Here is a 26,978-nt window from a genome sequence, read left to right on the forward strand (position 1 = left end):
TAACAGGCTGTACTGAACATTTTAATGGACTTCCTGTATGCCTGATCTCGGTCATAGAGAGCACAGTGACGGAATATACATGATGCAGTTCATAATCCTACCATACCTGGATGTTCCATAATGATACTGATGTGTGTTTTATCAGTCAAGGACAGTCCCTTTCATAGTGATCGGATCTGTTGTTTTAACATTTAACTCTTTTCACTTTGAAGATGTAACTTTTAACTGTGTTCAGGCCTTAATGGCCACATTGACTTGTATAATCTCCACCCAGCACAGCCAGAAGAGGACTGGCCACACCTCAGAGCCTGGTTCCTCTCTAGGTTTCTTCCTAGGTTCCTGCCTTTCTAGGGAGTTTCTTAGCCCCTTTGCTTCTACATATGCATTGCTTGCTCTTTGGGGTTTTAGGCTGGGTATCTGTAACAGCGCTGATGTAAAAAGGGCTTTATAAAATACATTGATTGATTGTCCTTCCCTGCCAGGTATCCTGGAGTTCTTCCACCACCAGCTGAAGGACATTATAGAGTACGCAGAGCTGAAGACAGATGTCTTCCAGAGTCTCAGAGAGGTGGGGAACGCCATCCTCTTCTGTCTGCTCATCGAACAAGCTCTGGTGAGTCCCTCCTCCTCTTCTCCTCTTTCACTTCTATCCCTTCCTCTCCTCTGTTTTGTCCTTCCCTCCTTTTCCCACCTTTTTCTGCTTCACCTGTATACCTTTGTTTCTCTTTACTCTTCCCCTCTCATACTCTCATCCTCTCATCTCTCATCCTCTCATCCTCTCATCCTCCCTCTCATCCTCTCCCCTCTCATCCTCTCATCCTCTCCCTCTCATCCTCTCCCCTCTCATACTCTCATCACCTCTCCCCTCTCATACTCTCATCCTCTCCCCTCTCATACTCTCATCCTCTCCCCTCTCATACTCTCATCACCTCTCCCTCCTCTCCCCTCTCATACTCTCATCCCCTCTCCCTCCTCTCCCCTCTCATACTCTCATCCCCTCTCCCTCCTCTCCCCTCCTCTCATCACTCTCATACTCTCATCCCTCTCTCTCCTCTCCCCTCTCATACTCTCATCACCTCTCCTCCATCACCCTCCTCTCATCCCTCTCATACTCTCATCACCTCATACTCTCATCACCTCATCACTCTCATCACCTCTCATCACTCTCATCACCTCTCATACTCTCATCACCTCTCATACTCTCATCACCTCTCATACTCTCATCACCTCTCATACTCTCATCACCTCTCCCCCTCTCATCACCTCTCCCCTCTCATCACCTCTCCCCTCTCTCATCACCTCTCATACTCTCATCACCTCTCATACTCTCATCACCTCTCATCTCTCATCACCTCTCATACTCTCATCTCTCCCCTCTCATACTCTCATCACCTCTCCCCTCTCATACCCATCGTCGTCACCTCTCTCCTCTCCTCTCCATCGTCGTCACCTCTCTCCTCTCCTCTCCATCGTCGTCACCCCTCTCCTCTCCATCGTCGTCACCCCTCTCCTCTCCATCGTCGTCACCCCTCTCCTCTCCATCGTCGTCACCCCTCTCCTCTCTCCTCGTCGTCACCCCTCTCCTCTCCCTCGTCGTCACCCCTCTCCTCTCCCTCGTCGTCACCCCTCTCCTCTCCCTCGTCGTCACCCCTCTCCTCTCCCTCGTCGTCACCCTCCTCTTCCCCTCTCTTTTCCTCTCCTCTCGTCCTCCCATTCCTGCTTTCTCTTATTCTGTCTGTCTGTCTGTCTCTGTGTCTGTGTCTCTCTGTGTCTCTCTGTGTCTGTCTGTGTCTCTGTCTCTCTCTCTCTCAGAAAGAGGGACTGATACATGTCAGGTTATTTCTCCTCCTTCTGTCTGGTTGAATATATCTGTTTCTATCTTCGTCTCAATAAAGTTTCACCCTCCAGAAATGTTGATATTGGCTGTATCTGAATTGCAACTCTATTCTTTATTACACGCTGGCAAACTACTACAGGTGGTAAGAATCTAGGTCTTGTCTTTGGTATATAAAAACACACACCCTGACTGATCTCCATCTCTCTCTCTGTTGGCTTGGGCTGCCACACACCCTGACTGATCTCCATCTCTCTCTCTGTTGGTTTGGGCTGCCACACACCCTGACTGATCTCCATCTCTCTCTCTGTTGGCTTGGGCTGCCACACACCCTGACTGATCTCCATCTCTCTCTCTGTTGGCTTGGGCTGCCACACACCCTGACTGATCTCCATCTCCATCTCTCTCTCTGTTGGCTTGGGCTGCCACACACCCTGACTGATATCCATCTCTCTCTCTGTTGGTTTGGGCTGCCACACACCCTGACTGATATCCATCTCTCTCTCTGTTGGCTTGGGCTGCCACACACCCTGACTGATCTCCATCTCTCTCTGTTGGTTTGGGCTGCCACACACCCTGACTGATCTCCATCTCTCTCTCTGTTGGTTTGGGCTGCCACACACCCTGACTGATCTCCATCTCTCTCTCTGTTGGTTTGGGCTGCCACACACCCTGACTGATCTCCATTTCTCTCTCTGTTGGGTTTGGGCTGCCACACACCCTGACTGATCTCCATCTCTCTCTGTTGGTTTGGGCTGCCACACACCCTGACTGATCTCCATCTCTCTCTGTTGGTTTGGGCTGCCACACACCCTGACTGATCTCCATCTCTCTCTCTGTTGGTTTGGGCTGCCACACACCCTGACTGATCTCCATCTCTCTCTCTGTTGGTTTGGGCTGCCGTGCTTCTGTTTTTATATTCACCATCTTACTTTGACACACAAAGTTTTACCTCCGGAGGACCATGAAAGCCAAAGATTGAGATTTTAAAATGATTGTAAGAAATAAAGAACAGTCCAAGATTGCAATCATTATTCTATCATTATTGGAAATAAATTGATAATAAAAAGTGATTATCTTTGTATCTCTCCATGTCCTTGGCTCCCATGATAGAGGTGACCTGTGTGTTTCTGGGTGGCTGTCTGTAAAGTAAACTCAGCAAAAAAAGAAACGTCCTCTCACTGTCAACCTGTGTTTATTTTCAGCAAACTTAACATGTGTAAATATTTGTATGAATTTAACAAGATTCAACAACTGAGACATAAACGGAACAAGTTCCACAGACATGTGACTAACAGAAATGGAATGATGTGTCCCTGAACAAAGGAGGGGTCAAAAACAAAACTAACAGTCAGTATCTGGTGTGGCCACCAGCTGCATTAAGTCCTGCAGTGCATCTCCTCCTCAAGCTCTGCACCAGATTTGCCAGTTCTTGCTGTGAGATGTTACCACATTCTTCCACCAAGGGACCTGCAAGTTCCCAGACCTTTCTGGGGTGAATGGCCCTAGCCCTCACCCTCCGATCCAACAGGTCCCAGACGTGCTCAACTGAATTGAGATCCTGGCTCTTCGCTGGCCATGGCAGAACACTGACATTCCTGTTTTGCAGGAAATCACGCACAGAACGAGCAGTATGGCTGGTGGCATTGTCATGCTGGAGGGTCATGTCAGGATTAGCCTGCAGGAAGGGTACCACATGAGGGAGGAGGATGTCTTCCCTGTAACGCACAGCATTGAGATTGCCTGCAATGACAACAAACTCAGTCAGATGATGCTGTGACACACCGCCCCAGACCATGATGGACCCTCCACCTCCAAATCGATCCCGCTCCAGAGTACAGGCCTCAGTGTAACGCTCATTCATTCGACGATAAACGCGAATCCGACCATCACCCCTGGAGAGAAAAAACTGCGACTTGTCAGTGAAGAGCACTTTTTGTCAGTCCTGTCTGGTCCAGCAATGTGAGTTTGTGCCCTTAGGCGACCTTGTTGCCGGTGATGTCTGGTGAGGACCTGCCTTACAACAGGACAGCCTCTCTCAGCCTTTTGCGGACAGTCTGATCACTGATGGAGGGATTGTGTGTTCCTGGTGTAACTCGGGCAGTTGTTGTTGCCATCCTGTACCTGTCCCGCAGGTGTGATGTACCGATCCTGTGCAGGTGTTGTTACCCGTGGTCTGCCACTGCGAGTACGATCAGCTGTCTATCTCCCTGTAGCGCAGTCTTAGGCGTCTCACAGTACTGACATTGCAATTTATTTCCCTGGCCACATCTGCAGTTCTCATGCCTCCTTGCAGCATGCCTAAGGCACGTTCACGCAGATGAGCAGGGACCCTGGGCATCTTTCTTTTGGTGTTTTCCAGAGTCAATAGAAAGACCTCTTTAGTGTCCTATGTTTTCATAACTGTGACCTTAATTGCCTACCGTCTAAGCTGTTAGTGTCTTAACGACCGTTCCACAGGTGCATGTTCATTAATTGTTTATGGTTCATTGAACAAGCATGGGAAACTGTGTTTAAACCCTTTACAATGAAGATCTGTGAAGTTATTTGGTTTTTATGAAATATCTTTGAAAGACAGGGTCCTGAAAAGGGGATGTTTCTTTTTTTGCTGAGTTTATGTGCTCAACTTCACTTCTACCTCCATACTCCCTGTCAACACTGACTTCTCTCTCAACGTCTGACTGTCACTCTTTATACCCTCATACCCTCTGGTCTGTCTGTCTGTTTCTGCCTCTGACTGCCTCAGGGGGGGTGTGGGTGGATTTGGTGGGTGGGTGTTTGTACTGGTGGATCACAGCATGCAGATCATCCTGTCTTCCATAGTGTTTTAGCGGAGCTTTCCTGATCTGGATCTCTTGTCGTTTGCTGATTCCATATTCCAGTCATTCCTATTGGTTAGCCAGACCTGTGTGACAGTAGCCTGTAGTGCGACGGAGGGAGGGGGGGTGACGACCAGAATTTAGATCAGACCAATGACACGTCAGACCAGTGTAATGTACTGTACTTAGTGCACGAGTCATACACATGCCTAGGGTTATCTCATCATAACTGTACTAGCCTACTACTTTCTCACTTAAACACACATTCTCACAGCTTATGTACCTCTGACTCCCCTCCTTACTAATGAGTATAACACCTCCCTCCCATCACCACTAACTACCCCATGTAGTGTACATGTGTCCAGGAGAGATGTTGGCTGGTGTTCAATGTCACCTCTCTCTGCCTCTGTCTGTGTGTGTGTTAACCACAGTCCCAGGAGGAGGTGTGTGACCTGCTTCATGCAGCCCCCTTCCAGAACATCCTCCCCAGGGTCTACATCAAAGGTATGTGATATAGGTCCAGGCGTGTGGATCCAGATTGAAAACAAGGTGGATGGGTGGGATAAGGACTTCAATATTGTTATGCATATCTGTCTGATGTGATTGGTGTAGTAACGTGTGTGTGTGTGTGTGTAGAGGGGGAGCGTCTGGAAGTCAGGATGAAGAGGCTGGAGGCTAAGTATGCTCCACTCCATCTGGTGCCCCTCATTGAGAGGCTGGGGACCCCTCAGGTGAGCTCTACCTGCTTGTCATCACCATCATACCTCATCACCTGGCTCTCTGTCCTGACCCACAGCCATTAGACAGTTTCAGCAATCTTTGTTTGAAATGTAGAATTTGAAAGGGCAGCCATATTGGCACCAAAGTTCCAAGGCAATTACTTTCCCTATTTGATCTGCTCCTCCTTACTCCCTGTTCTCCTTCCTTCCTTCCTCTCCTAATGTATCCTTTCCTTCTTCCTTCCTCTCCTAATGTATCCTTTCCTCCTCCCTTCCTGTCCTAATTTTTCCTTTCCTCAGCAAATAGCTATAGCCCGTGAGGGGGATCTGTTGACCAAGGAGCGTCTTTGCTGTGGCCTGTCCATGTTCGAGGTGATCCTTACGAGGATCCGTAGTTTCCTGCAGGACGCCGTGTGGCGAGGCCCGCCCCCCACCAATGGCGTGATGCACGTGGACGAGTGTATGGAGTTCCACCGCCTCTGGAGTGCCATGCAGTTTGTTTACTGCATCCCCGTCGGCACTCACGAGTTCACCGCAGAGTGAGTTACTGTAGGGGGCAAGGCAGTGTACACACACTCACACACAGTAACAATTTAGTTACTGTAGTCTTCTCAGGGCACCAAAGACTTTACTGCAGATTTACAGTAGTAGATAAACCCATCAATCAAGCTTGATTTGTAAAGTGTTTTCTACAAATGCAAAGTACTTACTAAGTTAGTAACAGCAAGCCGTCCCTGTGCGTGTCCTCTGCAGGCAGTGTTTTGGTGACGGGCTGAACTGGGCAGGCTGCTCCATCATCGTGCTGTTGGGTCAGCAGCGCCGCTTCGACCTGTTTGACTTCTGCTACCACCTGCTCAAGGTGCAGAGGCAGGACGGCAAGGATGAGATCATCAAGAACGTGGTGGGTACACACTGACGCTACGCACGCATCTACACACTTTTAACCAGCATGCTAGCACAGAAATAAGAAGGGATTTAGGGCACAGGTGGTGGCACCTTAATTGGAGAGGACAGGCTCGTAATGGCTGGAGCGGAATCAGTAGAATGGTATCAAATACATCATAGTTTCCATGTGTTAGATGCCTTTCCATTCGCTCCATTCCAGCCATTATTATGAGCTGTCCTCCCCTCAGCAGCCTCCACTGATTTAGGGATATGTCAACTGCTGGTGATTTTTTTTTTTTACGAGGAAGATTGATATGAGGAGAGGAAGCTCATCATCTTTGTGGCAAGTTCTTGGCTACTACAATCCTGGTCTGTGGTCTGTGGTTTTAATTCTATCATAAGATTCAAACCCTCCCTCTCTCTCTCTCCCTCTCTCTCTCTCTCTCTCCACAGCCGCTGAAGAAGATGGCTGATCGGATCAGGAAGTACCAGATCCTGAACAATGAGATCTTTGCCATCCTTAACAAGTACATGAAGGCTGTGGAGACAGATAGTTCCACCGTGGAGCATGTCCGCTGCTTCCAGCCACCTATACACCAGTCCCTGGCCACAACGTGCTGAGAAGAACACACACACACAGTACAAATACACCCACACCAACCCAAATCATCACCACACACTCTGCCTTTCTTTGGTCTTTTACTCAGACTCTCAGAGCCTTAGGATTCAAGAGTTCTGTATGACTGTACACCATTTTGGCACCAAATATTCCATACCAATGACATTCCAATTTGCATTCTAAAATGCAACCGTCTTGGAACTTTTGGTGGGAACATAGCGTCCATTAAAAAGTCTAAATCTCAAACTGAGTTTTCTGAACTCTGAATATGTTTGGCCCAAAACCACAGTCTAGTTTTCGAGTTGTGGGTGTTTTCAGATGTTTTTCTGTTCTCAACCCATGTGACTTTCACACCCAGCATGCCTTCTCCTGTTCCAAGAGATATATGTCACATGGATGGCCTCAGTAACACACAACTGCCAATCCTGAGTGGTTACAGATCTGCAGTACCACTCTGCTTCCCCTCTAGTCACAATCAACAGTCTATCAGATATCTCTGAGAAACCATTCAGTGAGCATCAACAATCAACCTACATAAAAGAGGATAGATATGCTGGAATAATCTCCAAAACCTCAACGCATACAAATAATCAGATTCTGAAATGACCTATAACCTGAGATTATTATTTCGTAGATTACATACGAAAGCAAACCTATCGGCTATTTATTGAATTGCTTATTGAAGTCAACACCGGTGCTAAGTAGTACGATGATACTTAATAACACCAATGTCATCAGTGTAATTTTCCCCCCATAACATCCATGATATGATCATCGCACAAGTCAACAAAAGAATGAATGAATCCCAGAAGCTAACACAGGAGTGCCCCAAATGGAACCCTATTCCCTATAAAGTGCACTACTTTTGACCAGCGCCTACAGGGCTCTGGTCAAAGGTAATGCACTATATAGAGAATAGGGTTCCATTTGGATGCAACCCAAATCTCCCTGGACATACCCAAGCATAGTAAACCAGTGTCATAGGAGTAGTTAGCCACACCTCACCTCTTCTCTCCTCACCTCTCCTCACACAACCCTACTGTTTCACAACAAGGACACTTGACTGCATAACAAGGACACTTGACTGCTTTTCTGAGTTGCTTTTATTTATTTTTACCCATATTTTTGGAGTTTTAGCCTCTTGAGTATATTTGTATTCTGTTCCATTGTAAATGTCACTGTTGAACTAAAAAGAGAAGTTGAGTGTTGTAATTGTTATTGTTTTTAATTAATTATTGATAATTACATTTTTCATCCTTGGTATAACTTGCCTCTTCTGATGAGAAACCTCACCTGTCTTGTCAGTTTATTGAAACGTTTTTATATTCTGTATGTGCGCTTAATAGTGTTATTGTTTATCATTTTACAAATTATTGACATCTGCGCTAATGTGTTTTATTTGAGTTTTTTCTGTAATAAAACAGAAGTACTTCTTCATTGTAAAATAAAAAAAAGAGGCCAGGATGATGTTACTGTATTAGATTTGTTCAGAGAGTGAATGGGACCAAGCGAACTCCTGTAGAGTTCATTCCCTCCTATAGAAGAAGAAATAAAGGAATCAAGTAGTTGTCTTTTTCCAGTTTAGGTAAAGCAGTGTTATCAAAATATTTTGTCCCAGTTTTTTCTCAATGAAGGAGCAACCACATTTTCAATTTCCCCTTTGTTTAATTTTTTGTTATTGTTCCAATGGTCCTTTTTGTTTTATTTATTCACACAACTACACTTTTATTGTTCATTCAATGGGTGAATATGTTGATAAGTAAAAGTTATCAATGCATTTTCGAACCTTTTGCATGAAAAGAAAAGCGATATATTGTCATTACGGATACATTTGTGACCTTAGGTTTTTGTGATATTAATGATATTGTTGTACAAGTAATCATGTTTTGAAATACAAAAAATTTGAAAATAAGAATATAAAGATGTACAACGAATGGTCCTGCAAAAGGAAATTAAATTGTTGTATTTCCATTAAATAAATGTCTAACTAAAATTTTATTAAGAATCATGTATGACCGTGTACATTGTAATTAAAAAAATACTAAATATATTTGAATATAGCCACAGCGATCATGAGGAGAAGGAGGGGCTGGTGGGCGCTGGCGGAAGTCTAATTTCCTCTGCGCCCTGATTGGTTAAGTATGTGTCGTCTCTTTTCTGATTGGTTATGACGTAACTGGTTTTGAAATTTCACAGGGGCTCGGTTTGTGTTGAATTTGGAGCGCTGCTTTGCTATAACTTAAACTGTAACCACCGATTTTCTAGCGAACTATTTCTTCCAAACCATGTCTTTTTCAAGAGCTCCAGTGAAACGATTTAATGAAAATATCGGTAAATTAAAGCATTGATAATGATTTAATTGAGCGAACTTAGCCAACTAACTTAACGTGTTTCTTTTGCCAAAAAGTTAATATAACGTTTTCGCTCATCTAGCTAACGTAGCTGTCCAACAATATTTTGTATAACATTGTTTACTAGCTAGCTAACGTATTGTTGGTTTGGTGACTAGCTAGGAATGCCAAACCTTACTCCGTTCCAAGCAAAGGGCAAAATATCCATGTCGGTTACGTTAGCTACATGCCATGACATGTTAGTTAGCTAATTAGATAGCCAGCCCACAGCGTTTACACAGGCAGCCCAATTCTACTATTTCTCTCACTAATTTGTCGTTTGACCAATCCGGTTTTTTTTTAGAATAATTTAGCAAAATATGGGAATTGGACTACCTGTGTAAACGCAGGCTGTCTTGTTTTCAACACGTTTTGTTCAGGCTGCGCCCCAGCACCGGGCACCTACGAGCTGAAACCAGGAGAGGTGAAGGGACCTGCCTCTTTCCTCCGGTCAGAGCGCTTCAAACTGCTCAAGGCCAGTGATGGTAAGTTTAACTGTCAAACAACTGAAGTTTTAGTTTAAAAAAAAATACCTCATGCTATTGACAATAGATCTATATTTAAACATCTATGATTAGACTCATTAAACCTATATGTGTTTTTACTTTCTACACCATTCTAATTTCCAAATTCCCTTCCCTCCCAACTCAGCTCCCAGCATCCTACCACCATCTCCTTCTAAAGATGTGCCCACGTCACCTGTTGCTGTGCGTAGGACCATGTCTGTGGATGGACTGGTAATTTGGTGTTCACACAATAATCACATTGTCCCTGGTTGGCACAGCCACACCATCAAGATAACCTTGAAGTACTGGGGTCTATTCATTAGTCGGATTCTTGCAACGGAAAACCTTTACTATTTTTTTTATTTAACCAGGGAAGCCAGTTGAGAACAAGTTCTCATTTACAACTGCGACCTGGCCAAGATAAAGTAAAGCAGTGTGACACAAACAACAACACAGAGTTACACATGGAATAAACAAACATACAGTCAATAACACAATATAAAAGTGTATATACAGTGTGTGCAAACGAGTTAAGATTAGGGAGGTAAGGCAATAAATAGGCCGTAGTGGCGAAGTAATTACAATTAAACACGGGAGTGATAGATGTGCAGAAGATTAATGTCCAAGTAGAGATACTGGGGTGCAAAGGAGCAAAAATAACAATATGGGGATGAGGTAGTTGGATGGGCTGTTTACAGATGGGCTATGTACAGGTGCAATGATCTGTAAACTGCTCTAACAGCTGATGCTTAAAGTTAGTGAGGGAGATGTGTGTGTCTCCAGCTTCATTGATTTTTGCAATTCGTTCCACTCATTGGCAGCAGAGAACTGGAAGGAAAGGCTGCCAAAGGAGGAATTGGCTTTGGGGATGACCAGTGAAATATAACTGCTGGCGCGTGTGCTACGGGTGGGTGCTGCTATGGTGACCAGTGAGCTGAGATAAGGCGGGGCTTTACCTAGCAAAGACTTATAGATTACCTGGAGCCAGTGGGTTTGGTGACGAATATGAAGCGAGGGCCAGCCAACGAGAGCATACAGGTCTCTGTGGTGGGTAGTATTTGGGGCTTTGGTGACAAAACGGATGACACTGTGATAGACTGCATCCAATTTGCTGAGTAGAGTGTTGGAGGCTATTTTGTAGATGACATCGCCAAAGTCAAGGATCGGTAGGATAGTCTGTTTTACAAGGGTATGTTTGGCAGCATGAGTGAAGGAAGCTTTGTTGCGAAATAGGAAGCCGATTCTAGATTTAATTTTGGATTGGAGATGCTTAATGTGAGTCTGGAAGGAGAGTTTACAGTCTAACCAGACACCTAGATGTTTGTAGTTGTCCACATATTCTAAGTTAGAACCGTCCAGAGTAGTGATGCTAGAGGGGCAGGCAGGTGTGGGCAGCGATCGGTTGAAGAGCATGCATTTAGTTTTACTTGCATTTGAGAGCAGTTGGAGGCCACAGAAGGAGAGTTGTATGGCATTGAAGCTCGTCTGGAGGTTAGTTAAAACAGTGTGCAAAGAAGGGCCAGAAGTATACAGAATGGTGTCGTCTGCGTAGAGGTGGATCAGAGAATCACCAGCAGCAAGAGCGACATCATTGATGTATACAGAGAAAAGAGTCGGCCTGAGATTTGAACCCTCTGGCACCTCCATAGAGACTGCCAGAGGTTCGGACAACAGGCCCTCTGATTTGACACACCGTACTCTGTCTGAGAAGTAGTTGGTGAACCAGGCGAGGCAGTCATTTGAGAAACCAAGGCTGTTGAGTCTGCCGATAAGAATGCGGTGATGGACAGAGTCGAGAACGTTGGCCAAGTTGATGAATACTGCTGCACAGTATTGTCTTTTATCGATGGTGGTTATGATATCGTTTAGGACCTTGAGCGTGGCTGAGGTGCACCCATGACTAGCTTGGAAACCAGATTGCAATGAGGAGAAGGACGGTGGGATTCGAAATGTTCAGTGATCTGTTTAACTTGACTTTCAAAGACCTTAGAAAGGCAGGGTAGGATAGATATAGGTCTGTAACAGTTTGGGTTTGAAGAGGGGGATGACTGTGGCAGCTTTCCAATCTGTAGAGATCTCAGACAATACGAAAGAGGTTGAACAGGTTAATAATAGGGGTTGCAACAATTGCAGCAGATAATTTTAGAAAGAGGGTTCAGATTGTCTAGCCCAGCTGATTTGTAGGGGTCCAGATTTTGCAACTCTTTCAGAACATCAGCTATATAGATTTGGGTGAAGGAGAAATGGGGAGGCTCGGGCTGTGGGGGGTGCAGAGCTGTTGACCGGTGTAGGGGTAGCCAGGTGGAAAGCATGGTCAGCCGTAGAAAAATGCTTATTGAAATTCTCGTGGATTTATTAGTGGTGACAGTGTTTGTTTCCTAGCCTTAGTACAGTGAGCAGCTGGGAGGAGGTGCTCTTAATGTCCATGGACTTTATAGTGTCCCAGAACTTTTTGGAGTTTGTGCTACAGGATGCAAATTTCTGTTTGAAAAAGCTAGCCTTTGCTTTCCGAACTGCCTGTGTATATTGGTTCCTAACTTCCCTGAGAAGTTTCATATCACAGGGGCTGTTCGATGCTAATGCAGTACACCACAGGTTGTTTTTGTGCTGGTCAAGGGCAGTCAGGTCTGGAGTGAACCAACGGCTATATCCGTTCTTGGTTCTACATTTTTATTTGAATGGTGCATGCTTATATAAGATAGTGAGGAAAGCACTTTTAAAGAATTACCAGGCATCCTCTACTGACGGAATGAGGTCAATATCCTTCCAGGATACCTGGGCCAAGTCGATTAGAAAGACCTGCTCGCTGAAGTGTTTTAGGTGGTTTGTGGTTTGACATTGATGAGGGTTGGTCGTTTGATTGCAGACCCATTACGGATGCAGGCAATGAGGCAGTGATCGCTGAGATTCTGGTTGAAGACAGCAGAGGTGTATTTAGAGGGCAGGTTGGTCAGGATGATATCTATGAGGGTGCCCATGTTTACGGATTTGGGGTTGTACCTGGTAGGTTCATTAATCATTTTTGTTCGATTGAGTGCATCTAGCTTAGATTGTAGGACGGCCGGGGTGTTAAGCATGTCCCAGTTTAGGTCACTTGACAGTATGAGTTCTGAAGAGCGATGGGGAGGCAATCAATTCACCTTTGGTGTCCAGGGCACAGCTGGGGGCTGAAGGTGGTCTATAACAAGCGGCAACGGTGAGAGACTTGTTTCTGGAAAGGTGGATTTTTAAAAGTAGAAGCTCAAATTGTTTGGGCACAGACCTGGATAGTAAGACATAACTCTGTAGCCTATCTCTGCAGTAGATTGCAACTCCACCCCCTTTGGCAGTTCTATCTTGTTCGAAAATGTTATAGTTAGGGATGGACATTTCGGGATTTTTGGTGGCCTCCCTAAGCCAGGATTCAGACACGGCTAGGACATCCGGGTTGGCAGAGTGTGCTAAAGCAGTGAATAAAACAAACTTAGGGAGGTGGCTTCTAATGTTAACATGCATGAAACCAAGGCTATTACGGTTGCAGATGTCATCACATGAGAGCACCTGGGGAATGGGAGTGTTGCTGGGGGCTGCAGGGCCTGGATTAACCTCTATATCACCAGAGGAACAGAGGAGGAGTAGGATAAGAGTACGGCTAAAGGCTATAAGAACTGGTCATCTAGTGCGTTCGGAACAGAGAGTTGAGGGAGCAGGTTTCTGGGCACGGAAGAATAGATTCAAGGCATACTGTACAGACAAAGGTATGGTAGGATGTGAATACAGTGGAGGTAAACCTAGTCATTGAGTGACGATGAGAGAGGTTTTGTCTCTAGAGACACTATTTAAACCAGGTGAGATCACTGCATGTGTGGGAGGGGGAACAAAAGGGCATATTGAGCAGGGTTGGAGGCTCTACAGTGACATAAGACAATTTACTCGAGGAAGCAAGCATAATGAAACATGGAGGGACCTACCTGAATTTGTACTTGATCAACTCTAGTTTTCCTTGCAAAACGATTTTCGTTTGGTGTAAACAGTTTGTGTTGCAAAAATGTTTTGCAGTGGAATCCGACTAATGAATACACCCTGGTGCTTTAAAGGGATAGTTTGAGATTTTGGCAATGAAGCCCTGTATCGACTTCCCCAGTCAGAAACTCATGAATACCATTTTTATGTCTGTGTCCGGTATGTATGAAGGAAGCCAATGCTTACTAGTGTTAGCACAATGACTGAAAGTCTAGCATGCTAGCTGTTCCCATAGACTTCCAGTAATTGTGCTAATGCTGGTTAGCAATAACACTAGTTGGCATCTTCCTTCAAATTCAATGCAAAGACATAAAAATGGTATCCATGGGTTCATCTGATGGATAAAAAGCTTAATTGCCAAAATCTTGAACTATCCCTTGAATCCTAATGCAATGGCTCTCCTTTGCGATTAATTGGTCCATTCCTCCTTCACCCAGGTTGACGGGTCCATGTCAAAGAAAGACAAGAGTGGCCAATCGATGCAGATGAAACGGCAGAAACTCCTGGAGAAAGAGGTTGTATAGTTATACAGACTGGTTTGAGGAGCAAATATGTCTTGTCTGTCGCAATAGTCGCAACCGTTACCCGTTGAAGAAAAAAAAAATGTGACAAGATTTATCATTGATGTGGCTAGGTTTTAGTAGCTGTGACCTACAGCAGCTGCTGTGACCTACAGCATCAGAGTGTGGAAATGATCATTTAGAGGTAGTTCTAAACTGTTATGTTTCCTTAGGACCTGCGTATGAAGCTTCGTGAGAAGACAGAGATGGAGAACAGCGTGTCTGAGTCTCAGCACGAGAAACTGGGGTGAGCAAATGCACATCTCTTCCCTGAACAACTGCTTTCAGAATAATTTAAATGAATGGCTTTATTTGTGAATGCTGTCCTCTCGACCTCTTCTTATATGTTCTTATATGTCTCTCTGTGTTGAAATTGATGACATCAGTTTCCTAATGGTCTTGGTTGACATGCAAAACAAAAGCATTTGATCTCATGTTCTTTTCTCTCAGTCATCTTGAGCAGAAGCTGGAGCAGTACACCGCGGAGCTCCGGATCTCTCAGAACATTCTCCATCAGAAGGAGGAGGAGGAGTCAGAGAAAGGTCAACAGGACCTGCAGGCTTCCCGGGATGCATTGCAGGAGACCGAGAAGCTTCTGGAGTGGCGAGAGGCGGAGCTGACGTCCTCCCAGAAGGCATTGGGAGATATGGAAACACAGATGCAGCGGGCCAACCAGGAAATGTCCGACTCCCAGAGTGCAGTGCGGCAACGGGATGCGGAGGTAGTGCGTCTGAGGGAGGTGCTGAGGAGGACAGTGAAGGAGCTGGATGAGAGAATAGCTCATCTGGGAGAGAAGTAAACAAATACATACAGCCCTACTCCCTAATTCTAATACTGACATACCCTAAACTAATGGGAAGAATGGGTCTAATGGGAACTTATCTTAAGCAGACTTATCAATTAGCCGGCTGGCTAAAACCGGCACTTTTACTGAAACGTTGATTAATGTGCACTGTCCCTATAAAAATAAACTCAAACTCAAGAGGCCGGGTTTTGGGGAAATGTCTCCAGGTTGCTGTTATCAGTGTTGGATTTATACCAAGTGTCTGTATGTATCTGTCTTCAGATAGGGGACAGGGGAGAGTGGAGGAGCTGACTGCAGAGCTGAGCCTCCTGCAGGAGAACTGGAGGAGTGAGAAGGAGGTGCAGGAGCAGCTGGTGCAGGCACACCTCCCTGACTGAGGAGCTGAAGAAGGAAAAGGTTAGTGGCGTTGGGGGTGACTTGGCTCCAATATGGCCCCCATTTAAAATCCCACACCTGACTCTGCAGAGTAGAATACTCACCTCCACTACTTACTGGTTCTGTGTCTCTCTTTCTCCACAGGAGCGTGCAGCCTCCCTGGCCTCGGGGCTGGAGAGAGTTAGGGAGGAGACCGAGGACGAGAGGAAACAGTTGGAGGATGAGTTGGAGGAGGCTCTAGTGGAGTTGTCAGTTCTGGAGTTGCAGGAAGAGAGGAGGGAGGAAGAGGAGAGAGGAGGCCTTACAGAGTTTCCAGCAGGAGAAGACTGAGATGGAGAGGGAACTGACTGAGAACAGAGCACTGCTAGACAGGTGAGGAGTGGGGGGGTTTGGAAGCGGGGGGGAGTAGAACTAAACTGAGAGAATGAATGAATAAAACAGGCTCTGTCGGGTTTGAAATAGTGTTTAATTTTTTTTTAAGTATCTTGACTGGAGTTGCCGTGGAGTTTAGCTGCAGTCAGACTGGACTCCATCAATGATCTTGTATCCCAAATAGTTACTCATTATGCAGGGCTTTTTTTAGCCACCAAATAAAATGCATTATTATCATTATTATTGCTACCATAGAGAATCAGACATAAATGTATGCTTCACTCTGCCTATTGGCTTCTTTGCATATTGTCTCAAAATACAGCACTGCCCCTTTAAGGCTCTTCTGGAGGATGGTTGGCCACCCTTCATAGCCTATAAAATACTGCAACATTACAATTACAACCAAATGCTTTTTGTCTTCATAAAATAATTGCCTCGTTCAATTAATCAGGGATCAAATTGCTATGGTAGGCTACTTCTAAGCAAGACAACTAATTAAGACATGCGTATCTATAACCTTGTAAGGCTAAATGATAATGATTATCACTGAATGATGAAAATATTGGAATAAAGTAGGCTAATGTAGTTGAAGGCATCTCACATTTGTTGGCGTCGGGCCGCGGGGAGCGTCGGGCCGCGGGGAGCGTCGGGCCGCGGGGAGCGTCGGGCCGCGGGGAGCGTCGGGCGCGCGGGGAGCGTCGGGCGCGCCCGGGAGCGCGGGCCGCGCCGGGAGCGTCGGGCCGCGGGGAGCGTCGGGCCGCGCCGGGAGCGTCGGGGCGCGCCGGGAGCGTCGGGGCGCCGCGGGGAGCGTCGGGCGCGCCCGGGAGCGTCGGGAGCGTCGGGCGCGTCGGGAGCGTCGGGGGGGAGCGTCGGGTCACGGGGTACCCGTCTTCACTAAATCAAACAATGTCAGATTTGGGTTGTCATTGAATCTCCGTTTTGGATATTTGATTACAATTCGGTTGAGAAAATGTTCGCTGAGGTGAATGCTCATTATCGTCTTTAGTCTAGTGTTCTCATCTCAACGAGGGTATTTTCCTCTTCACTCGTGTAGTAGCCTGCTCCTGACCAAACACCCATGACTTGTGTGATAGATTCATCAATCAATGGGATTTTGTTTCACAGAATCGCCGTAGTTCTCTGGCTGGTGGTAAGTGGAGGGGGTACAGCCCATCTGTTTGTTGGTTCATCTATCACTGATCAGAAACCTTCAACACCCTACACCTGCTCCCTACTAGGCTTAGAATTTATGCCTGGGCGTAGCTCCTAGCAACCGGCCCTGGTGATTTGAATAAGATACAATACAGTTGTACTCTAATGCGGTCTGCAGTTACTAAAACATCCATCCAGAGGACGATCTGATCCTATTTCTGATCTGCGTAAAAGTTTCATACTGGGATTTTTATTTTATTTTTCTACTTTTCCATTCAGACAACTTAAATCTATATTCAGCCCGACAATTTTGATTTACTTGTCCCGGGCAAGCGGACAAGTGTTAATGTCGAGCCCTGTTATCAAGATTAGGGATAATGCACCTCACCTTTGCTCAAAGTGCTCCTTTCAACGGTGTGCGTTACATCTCCTTCCAGGAGAAGCAGTGCCGTGGAGGCGTTGAAGGTGCACGGTGCTGAAACGAGGAGGCTGAAGGAGGAACACACCACCTCCCTCAGCAAGATAGGACACATGGCCACTGAACTGGAGAGGTAAGGAGTTGCCCCTGCCCTGTTGTCCAGTACAAATGTACTTCAAAGAACGGTTTTGTCTTTCACTCCTTTCACAAGGAAAAATGTTTCACTCTTGTTTCACTAAAGTTATCTTTTGACAGATAAAAAAATGCAGTTTCAGATGTTAAGTGAACTGTCCCTTTAACTTTGGGGCAAAGTATTAACAGTCATGGCTCTGTAAAGGTAATTTGTGTGGTCAATCCAGAATCTACAGTGTCAGAACAGCATTTACGGACTGTTCAAGACAGTCCTACTTCTTGTGCTTCGTGGAGCTGAGCTGTTATGAATGAAGTTGTCAAGGAAGTGTGTTTGTGTTTATACAGGATATACTGCCCCCACCTACTGTCAATCAATCCTGCGGTGCTATACAGAGCCCTCAGCATTGTTATAAAATTTGGGAGGCACACGGTATCGCTGTACGGAGCTTGATTTGGCCTCCTGAGCCTTCACAATTGTCACACCCTCCATACAGGGCCTCCGCACTGCATTTCCGGATCGACCATATATCGTCTTTAAGACATAAAAATGTGTATTTTGTTCCACCAGCACCAGACAGGCCCTGAAGGGAGCAGAGGATAGGAGTAGAGCCCTGGAGGATGAGGTAGAGAGGGTGACTAAGCAGATGAAGAGAGTGAATCAACAGGAGGAGGAGGTGAAAAAGCTGAGGGAGGAGATGGAGGAGGAACAGGAGAAACATCTAGCTAACCAGCAGGGTCAGGAGAAAGCCAGAAAGGAGTATGAAAGGTCGGCTCATCATAAGGCTTCTCAATATCTGGTGATTGAATGTGCATGTTGATGGGATTTTGACTGACTCTCTCTCCCCCCTCTGACTCTTTTCCCCTCCATTCTCTTTTCCCCCACTCTCCATTCTCTTTTCCCCCACTCTCCATTCTCTCCCCCCCTCTCCATTCTTCTCTTCCCCCCCTCTCCATTCTCTCTCTTCCCCCTCTCCATTCTCTCTCTTCCCCCTCTCCATTCTCTCTCTTCCCCCCTCTCCATTCTCTCTCTTCCCCCTCTCCATTCTCTCTCTTCCCCCTCTCCATTCTCTCTCTTCCCCCCTCTCCATTCTCTCTCTTCCCCCCTCTCCATTCTCTCTCTTCCCCCTCTCCATTCTCTCTCTTCCCCCTCTCCATTCTCTCTCTTCCCCCCTCTCCATTCTCTCTCTTCCCCCCTCTCCATTCTCTCTCTTCCCCCTCTCCATTCTCTCTCTTCCCCCTCTCCATTCTCTCTCTTCCCCCTCTCCATTCTCTCTCCCCCTCTCCATTCTCTCTCTTCCCCCTCTCCATTCTCTCTCTTCCCCCTCTCCATTCTCTCTCTTCCCCCTCTCCATTCCTCTCTTCCCCCCTCTCCATTCTCTCTCTTCCCCCTCTCCATTCTCTCTCTTCCCCCCTCTCCATTCTCTCTCTTCCCCCTCTCCATTCTCTCTCTTCCCCCTCTCCATTCTCTCTCTTCAGTGTCAGAGCATTTACGACTGTTCAAGACAGTCCTACTTCTTGTGCTTCGTGGAGCTGAGCTGTTATGAAATATTCCTCTCCATTCTCTCTCTTCCCCCTCTCCATTCTCTCTCTTCCCCCTCTCCATTCTCTCTCTTCCCCCTCTCCATTCTCTCTCTTCCCCCTCTCCATTCTCTCTCTTCCCCCTCTCCATTCTCTCTCTTCCCCCTCTCCATTCTCTCTCTTCCCCCTCTCCATTCTCTCTCTCCCCCCCCTCTCCATTCTCTCTCTTCCCCCTCTCCATTCTCTCTCTTCCCCCTCTCCATTCTCTCTCTTCCCCCTCTCCATTCTCTCTCTTCTTCCCCCCTCTCCATTCTCTCTCTTCCCCCCTCTCCATTCTCTCTCTTCCCCCTCTCCATTCTCTCTCTTCCCCCTCTCCATTCTCTCTCTTCCCCCTCTCCATTCTCTCTCTTCCCCCCTCTCCATTCTCTCTCTTCCCCCCTCTCCATTCTCTCTCTTCCCCCTCTCCATTCTCTCTCTTTCCCCCTCTCCATTCTCTCTCTTTCCCCCTCTCCATTCTCTCTCTTTCCCCCTCTCCATTCTCTCTCTTTCCCCCCTCTCCATTCTCTCTCTTTCCCCCTCTCCATTCTCTCTCTTTCCCCCTCTCCATTCTCTCTCTTTCCCCCCTCTCCATTCTCTCTCTTTCCCCCATCTCTAGGAATTCTGTTGGTGATACAGACACATCTAGCTCAGCGAGATGATGACATGAAGAGGGCTGAGGAGGAGGTGCAGAGACTGCTGCAGGAGGAGAGGATGGAGAAAGGGGAGGTTTATAGGTAAAGAAATATCTGCCATCTCTAGAGAACCACATGAATGACGTAGAGGAAGAGAGGGATGATCTGAAAACAGCAGCGACGTTTGAAATAGACAAACAGGGCCTTCAGAACCAGGTAGAACTGATGGAAGAGAAAGTTTTTCTCCAGAGCCAGGTGGATGTCGAGGTCCAGGAGGTTTCTCTCCAGAGCCAGGTGGATGTCGTGGTCCAGGAGGTTTCTCTCCAGAGCCAGGTGGATGTCGTGGTCCAGGAGGTTTCTCTCCAGAGCCAGGTGGATGTCGTGGTCCAGGAGGTTTCTCTCCAGAGCCAGGTGGATGTCGTGGTCCAGGAGGTTTCTCTCCAGAGCCAGGTGGATGTCGGAGGTCCAGGAGGTTTCTCTCCAGAGCCAGGTGGATGTCGTGGTCCAGGAGGTTTCTCTCCAGAGCCAGGTGGATGTCGTGGTCCAGGAGGTTTCTCTCCAGAGCCAGGTGGATGTGGAGGTCCAGGAGAAGGTGACTCTCTATTGGGAGATGGAGGAACAGAGAAGAGACTTCCAGAGAATGCTCCTGGAGACTCAAGACAAGAGGTGAGGAGGACCACTGACTGACCGACCGACCGACCTGTATTCATGAACTGTCTTAAGGTTGTTTCCCCTTTTTAGATTAATTAAAAAATACAATTGCATGGACAGGCGGGGAACTGATCCTGGATCAGCACCCTACTCTGAGACTATGAATATGGACCCAGATCATCAAGTAGAAGACAATGGTATTATAAGACAATTAGGCTTTAAATACACTGTTCTAACTCTGTCCTTTCCTCTCTCAGTGATACAGAGACGGAACACTGGAGGAGACAGTACGAGGAGCTCTACGCCAAGGTCAAGCCCTTCCAGGTCAGTCGTGGGAAATGTACTTAATCTGAGTTTTCTTATGTGTTGTCAATGTTCAATTATATTCCCCCATAGAAGTAGTATGAGTAGAAGTGGTCATTGACTTAAAGACGGGCCCAATTCAGTTTTTTAAATTCTATGTTCCCCCATCTCTGCTTCCGGTTGGTTTGGCCCTGCAGGAGCAGCTGAATGGGTTTGCTGCGGAGCGGGAATTGCTACTGAACGAGAACGGGGCGAACCAGGAGGAGCTAACACGGCTAGCGGACGCCTACACTCGTCTGCTGGGCCACCAGAACCAGAAACAGAAGATCAGACACGTGGTGAAGCTCAAAGATGAGAACATTTCCCTCAAACAGGTCAGTTTGCTGATTTTAAATATAAGCATGGGCTATATTGTTTAAAGTAAACAAAATATAATTATAGTAACAATTACACTTTAGTTGCCACCAAATTGTGCAGTAGTAGTTTCACCATTTATTGTTTTCATATATCCACTTCTTTTAAATCCACGAAGGGACTGGGTGTTGCCAAAAGCTTTTTGGGTGTACTACAGTCAGACATGATTGTAAAGCGTGTGTGTGTGTGTAGGAGCTGTCTAAGCTGCGTGCCCAGGTGTCACGTCAGAAGAAGGGAGGCCAGCCCCAACGCAGGGTTGACCCCAGCAAAGCCTTCAATAACCAGGACAGCAAGGAGAACCTGCTGCCACACTTCTCAGACACACCAGCATTTCCTTTAGCGGGTAATTGACAGCTTTTGGACATTTTTTCAATTGATTTATTATTCTCTTTTTTTAAGACCTAACAACCGGCACACAAACATTGTTGGACACATTGTTTGACAGAGAATATCCAATCACATCGGCTGCATTGTGGTTTGTTCAAGTTGTCTATCAATGGCATCACCTCTACTCTGCCTCGAGTTCGTCCTCCCATAGTGGACTTGCAACAACAACATGGTCTGACCTGTGACACACAGCAGTTTTTTTGTGCAGGGGAGAAGTCTTCATGTATTTTCTGAATGCTTTTTCTAGTTGAAACACCCAAGAACTGACAGAAATGTCCACTAATGCCTATTTAACATTGTAAGTCAGGTTAGCTAGCTACAGATGTAGGGTCTTAATTTGAGCCAGGTTGCTACAGCAGGAAAATAATCCTGCAGCAACAGGAAATGTGAATTATTATGTGGATCATAATTATTGGACATTCTTTTTGGGGTTGATACATTTTTCGGGAGGGAAAATCCAAGTCTGAAATTTCAAAGTTGAAATTGCAAACTTCAGAAGCCATTTTTAAATCTAAAATATACTACCACCACCTGCCAGGCGCCCCCCCCCCCCACTCATCGGAGGACAAAATATATATATATTTTACATTATTTATATTTTACATGAGTTAACTATTACCAATGTTTCCTGGACACTTTGGGGGCGATGAGCCCCTTTTTTGAATGGAAACTTAATTCCCACAGCGTTTATGTGTAACTTCCTGCATGGTTTAGTGGTGAGGCTGTAGCCTTGCAGATCTAGACAGTAGCCAATAGGTTATTGGAGCATTATGTAGGCCTTCCAACAAAACCAATGGAGCAAATCCCATAACATTTTCACATGGAAATAGCTTTTGATTTCTATGATATAGCCTACATGTGGTGTTCAATGCAGGCCTACATTGCATGAGACTTACATTATGAAGGGCTTGACATTAATAAATGATTTTGTACCTGGTCTGTAACACCGTGGGCCAAATAGGTGACTGTAAATTGTATTGTGTTGTATGATCCAAGGAACCACTTTACAAAATATAATGAATTATTATTACTATACAGAGCATTAGAAAATGTAGACTAGCCCTCTGCATATGGGCTTATTTGCATATTCAAGTCTCTCAAAATACAACACTGCCTCTTTTTTTATTAAGACATAAGCTTTTTACCTGACTGGCTTTTCATAGACAGCTCGAAATGTAGCCTCCACGTTCTGTGGAAGCAGTAGCTCCAGAGATAATGCAAATACACAGTGCATTTGGAAAGTCAGACCTCTTGACTTTTTCATGTTATCTCCTTATTTTCTTTTCTTTGAATCTATACACAATACCCCATAATGACAAAGCAAAAACAGCTTTTAAAAATAAAAAATACTCACATTTGACATAAGTATTCAGACCCTTTACTCAGTGCTTTCTTGAATCACCTTGGGCAGCAATTACAGCCACAAGTATTCTTGGGTATGAGACTACAAGCTTGGCACACCTTTATTTGGGGAGTTTATCCCATTCTTCTCTGCAGATCCTCTCAAGCTCTGTCAGGTGGAGGGTCGGAGCCCAGCTATTCTCATGTCTCCAGAGATGTCCGATGGGGTTCAAGTCCAGGACATTCAGAGACTTGTCCCGAAGCCACTCCTGCGTTGTCTTGGCTGTGTGCTTAGGGTCGTTGTCCCGTTGGAAGGTGAACATTTGCCCCAGTCTGAGGTCCTGAGCGTTTTGGAGCAGGTTTCCAACTGGCCACTCTACCTTAAAGGCCTGATTGGTGGAGTGCTGCAGAGATGGTTGTCCTTCTGGAAGGTTCTCCCATCTTCAGAGGAACGCTGGAGCTCTGTCAGAGTTACCATCGGGTTCTTTGTCACCTCCCGGACCAAGGCCCTTCTCCCCCGATTGCTCAGAGTCTTGGTGGTTCTGAACTTCTTCCATTTAAGAATGACGGAGGCCACTGTGTTCTTGGGGACCTTAGAAATGTGTTGGTAACCTTCTCCAGATCTGTGCCTCGACACAATGTCTCGGAGCTCTACAGACAATTCCTTTGACCTCCTGTCTTGGTTTTTGCTATGACATTCAGTCAACTGTGGGACCTTGTATAGACGTGTGTGTGTGTGTGTGTGTGTGTGTGTGTGTGTGTGTGCCTTTCCAGATCATGTCCAATCAATAGAATTTACCACAGGTGGACTAATCAAGTTGTAGAAACATCTCATGGATGATCAATGGAAACAGGCTGCACCTGAGCTCAATTTAGAGTCTCATAGCAAAGGGTCTGAATACTTATGTAAATAAGGTATTTCAGTTTTATCTTGAATAAATGAGCAGAACATGTTTTGCCTGTTTTCTTTTTGTAATGATGGTATATTGTGTGTAGATTGAGGAAAAACATGAATTTAATCCGTTTTAGAATCAGGCTGTCACGTAACAATGTGGAAAAGGCGAAGGCTTCTGAACACTTTCTGAAGGCACTGTACGTTTCAGCTAGAATTATTTTAGCATGATTTTATTTGTGTAATCAACATTTTTGGTTATTTTCTTTCCAGAGGCGGAAACCTCTCTTTTTGACTTTACAATTATACTTTTTTACGTTCTTCCAAAATACTGACTCTTTGAGTTTTATTTAGGAAAAAAAAAAATGTTTGCCCTTCTCCTTCACTCTGAGAGAAGCGGGAGGATTGTTTTCAATGTATTGATGTACCGAGTGTGTTGTATTCGATAAGGGATCCCGGTGGGATCATCCCACACAAAGCCTGTTGAAATGACTTTGTTATAACTTACCCTTGTCTGCCAGGGACCTGTTTTGATTGTTTAAAAAGTGTTAGAAATAAAGAAATGAAATGTATTAAACATCCAAGGCTTCTAGACTCCTATACTAGTTTGATTTGACACTACTGTGAGTCAGCGTACATGCTAGTAAGAGCATATACACTAATGTATAAACATTAGGAACACCTTCGCAATATTGACTTGCATCCATGTTTGCCCTCAGAACACCTTCATTTCTTCGGGACAGACTCCCAGGTGTCAGAAGCGTTCCACAGGGATGCTGGCCCAGGTTGAGTCCAGCGCTTCCCACAGTTGTGAAGTTATCTGGATGTCCTTTGGGTGGTGGTGGACCATGCTTGATGCACACAGGATACTGTTGTGTGAAAAACCAGCAGCGTTGACGTTCTTGACTTACTGGAACTGGTGCGCCTGACACCGACTACCAAAGGAACTTAAATATTTTGTCTTCCCCATTCACCCTCTGAATGGCACAGATACACAATCCATGTCTCATTTCTTTTTTATTTTATTTAACTAGGCAAGTCAGTTAAACATTCTTATTTACAATGACGTCCTACCCCGGCCAAACCCGGACGACGCTGGGTCAATTGTGCGCCGCACAGTTGGTCTCCCAATCACGGCCAGTTGTGATATCGCCTGGAATCAAACCAGGGTCTCTAGTGACACCTCTAGCACTGAGAGGCAGTACCTTAGACCCCTGTGCCACTCGGGAGTCCTCAAGTCTTAAACATCTTTCTTTAACCTGTGTCCTCCCCTTCATCTACACTGATATGAAGTGGCATCAATGACCAGGTGAAAGCTAGGATCCTCTTAGTCTGTCATGGAAAGAGTACCTAATGTTTTGTACACTCAGTGAATTTGGAATATTGTTCTAAATCTAGACATTGTTGCATATCATTATTTATAATCCCCATGTTTTAATGGGGTATGTTGAGGTTTTAGCCAGTGTGAATTTACCAATGTCCCAGTTCTTTAAATACATTGCTCTGCTGCTTCTCTCCTGATGTTAACAGCTATATCCCTCTGTAGCCAGTAGAGGGCACTCTATGACTGCAATCCCATCACACTCTGCAGACATTGTCTTGCCTCAAGGTTTTTTACCCCCAGATTCTTATCTCTTTCCTTTTCCTTCCTAACTTACCACACTGGAACTAAGACCTGCTGTCGACATTCCAACTCAGTCTAAGGTTACTGGTCATGCAAATGTTTCATTTTCCTACTCCCCCCAATTGTTTATACTAGATGTACATTATCCTTCCTTCCACCAGTAGCACTTGAGGTTAGTCTGCACTCTTGTCAATAGTGTAGGATATAATTTGCAGTAGCTCTGCAGGTGGCTGAAGCTACTTGGCGTATGACAGCACTGTTCCACAATGCCTCTCTTCACCTTCTGATCTTTATGGTCCTTTCACGGATGTTCCTGCATCACCCTCCAACCCTGTCTGCTCCTCTTAGACAGGGACCCTTTGATGTAGAGAGTGAGGAAAGTAGGAAGACAGATGGATGGAGAGAGAGTGCTTGTAGAAAAAGGGAGGGGTATGTAGAGAGAGAGTTCCCAAAAGCTGTGAAGTAAAGCTTATCAGCAAACCTCCACTCCTTCAAAATACTATTTAGACTGTTGGCTGTTTAACAGAGACTTAATGGGCGTGTAATCAGATCTTCACAATCCGTTTAGTCTTGTTTAATAAGGCTCTCCACATCCTTCAGAGAAGACGTCTGACAGGTGTGTCACAACTTCCTACCTCTAAAGTTAACTTCAGACATGTCAAAGGGATTTTAACTGAGGTCTCAGATCCACTTAGATCATGTTCTAGGAGAGAATATAATGAGGGATCTGTTTAGATCCACATAGATCATGTTCTAGGAGAGAATATAATGAGGGATCTGTTTAGATCCACTTAGATCATGTTCTAGGAGAGAATATAATGAGGGATCTGTTTAGATCCACTTAGATCATGTTCTAGGAGAGAATATAATGAGGGATCTGTTTAGATCCACTTAGATCATGTTCTAGGAGAGAATATAATGAGGGATCTGTTTAGATCCACTTAGATCATGTTCTAGGAGAGAATATAATGAGGGATCTGTTTAGATCCACTTAGATCATGTTCTAGGAGAGAATATAATGAGGGATCTGTTTAGATCCACTTAGATCATGTTCTAGGAGAGAATATAATGAGGGATCTGTTTAGATCCACTTAGATCATGTTCTAGGAGAGAATATAATGAGGGATCTGTTTAGATCCACTTAGATCATGTTCTAGGAGAGAATATAATGAGGGATCTGGATAAGATCCTAGGAGAGAATATAATGAGGGACATCCACTTAGATCATGTTCTAGGAGAGAATATAATGAGGGATCTGTTTAGATCCACTTAGATCATGTTCTAGGAGAGAATATAATGAGGGATCTGTTTAGATCCACTTAGATCATGTTCTAGGAGAGAATATAACGAGGGATCTGGATAGATCCATTTAGATCATGTTCTAGGAGAGAATATAACGAGGGATCTGGATAGATCCATTTAGATCATGTTCTAGGAGAGAATATAATCTGGAGAATTCACACGATTCTTATTGTGATTTCTCACACGAACGTGGTAGTTAGGAGTGGTTCCAAAAGATCAATATGAAAAGCTATGAGAGTGTATGGAGAGGGGAGTGTGGGCAGGAGGGGGGGGCTACAGACTTATTA

At 45.4% G+C, this 26,978-nt stretch overlaps 1 protein-coding gene and 1 pseudogene across 1 annotated transcript in view; both read left to right on the forward strand.

Annotated features, from left to right (window-relative positions):
* LOC112220558 (cytoplasmic FMR1-interacting protein 2) overlaps positions 1 to 8,874 on the forward strand; it is a 43,325-nt gene extending 34,451 nt beyond the window's left edge. The window contains exons 25-30 of the mRNA XM_042303309.1: positions 483 to 613; positions 5,085 to 5,157; positions 5,290 to 5,384; positions 5,673 to 5,911; positions 6,126 to 6,273; positions 6,711 to 8,874. Of these exons, the coding sequence (XP_042159243.1) occupies positions 483 to 613; positions 5,085 to 5,157; positions 5,290 to 5,384; positions 5,673 to 5,911; positions 6,126 to 6,273; positions 6,711 to 6,878 (854 nt within the window). The 3' untranslated portion in view covers positions 6,879 to 8,874. The remainder of the gene's footprint in view (positions 1 to 482; positions 614 to 5,084; positions 5,158 to 5,289; positions 5,385 to 5,672; positions 5,912 to 6,125; positions 6,274 to 6,710) is intronic.
* A 185-nt stretch (positions 8,875 to 9,059) lies between these two features.
* LOC112220559 lies at positions 9,060 to 22,898 on the forward strand (annotated as a pseudogene).
* Positions 22,899 to 26,978: the final 4,080 nt, after the last annotated feature.

This window comes from Oncorhynchus tshawytscha, linkage group LG21 (assembly GCF_018296145.1).
Source record: "Oncorhynchus tshawytscha isolate Ot180627B linkage group LG21, Otsh_v2.0, whole genome shotgun sequence".
In the NCBI taxonomy this organism is placed as follows: Eukaryota; Metazoa; Chordata; class Actinopteri; order Salmoniformes; family Salmonidae; genus Oncorhynchus; species Oncorhynchus tshawytscha.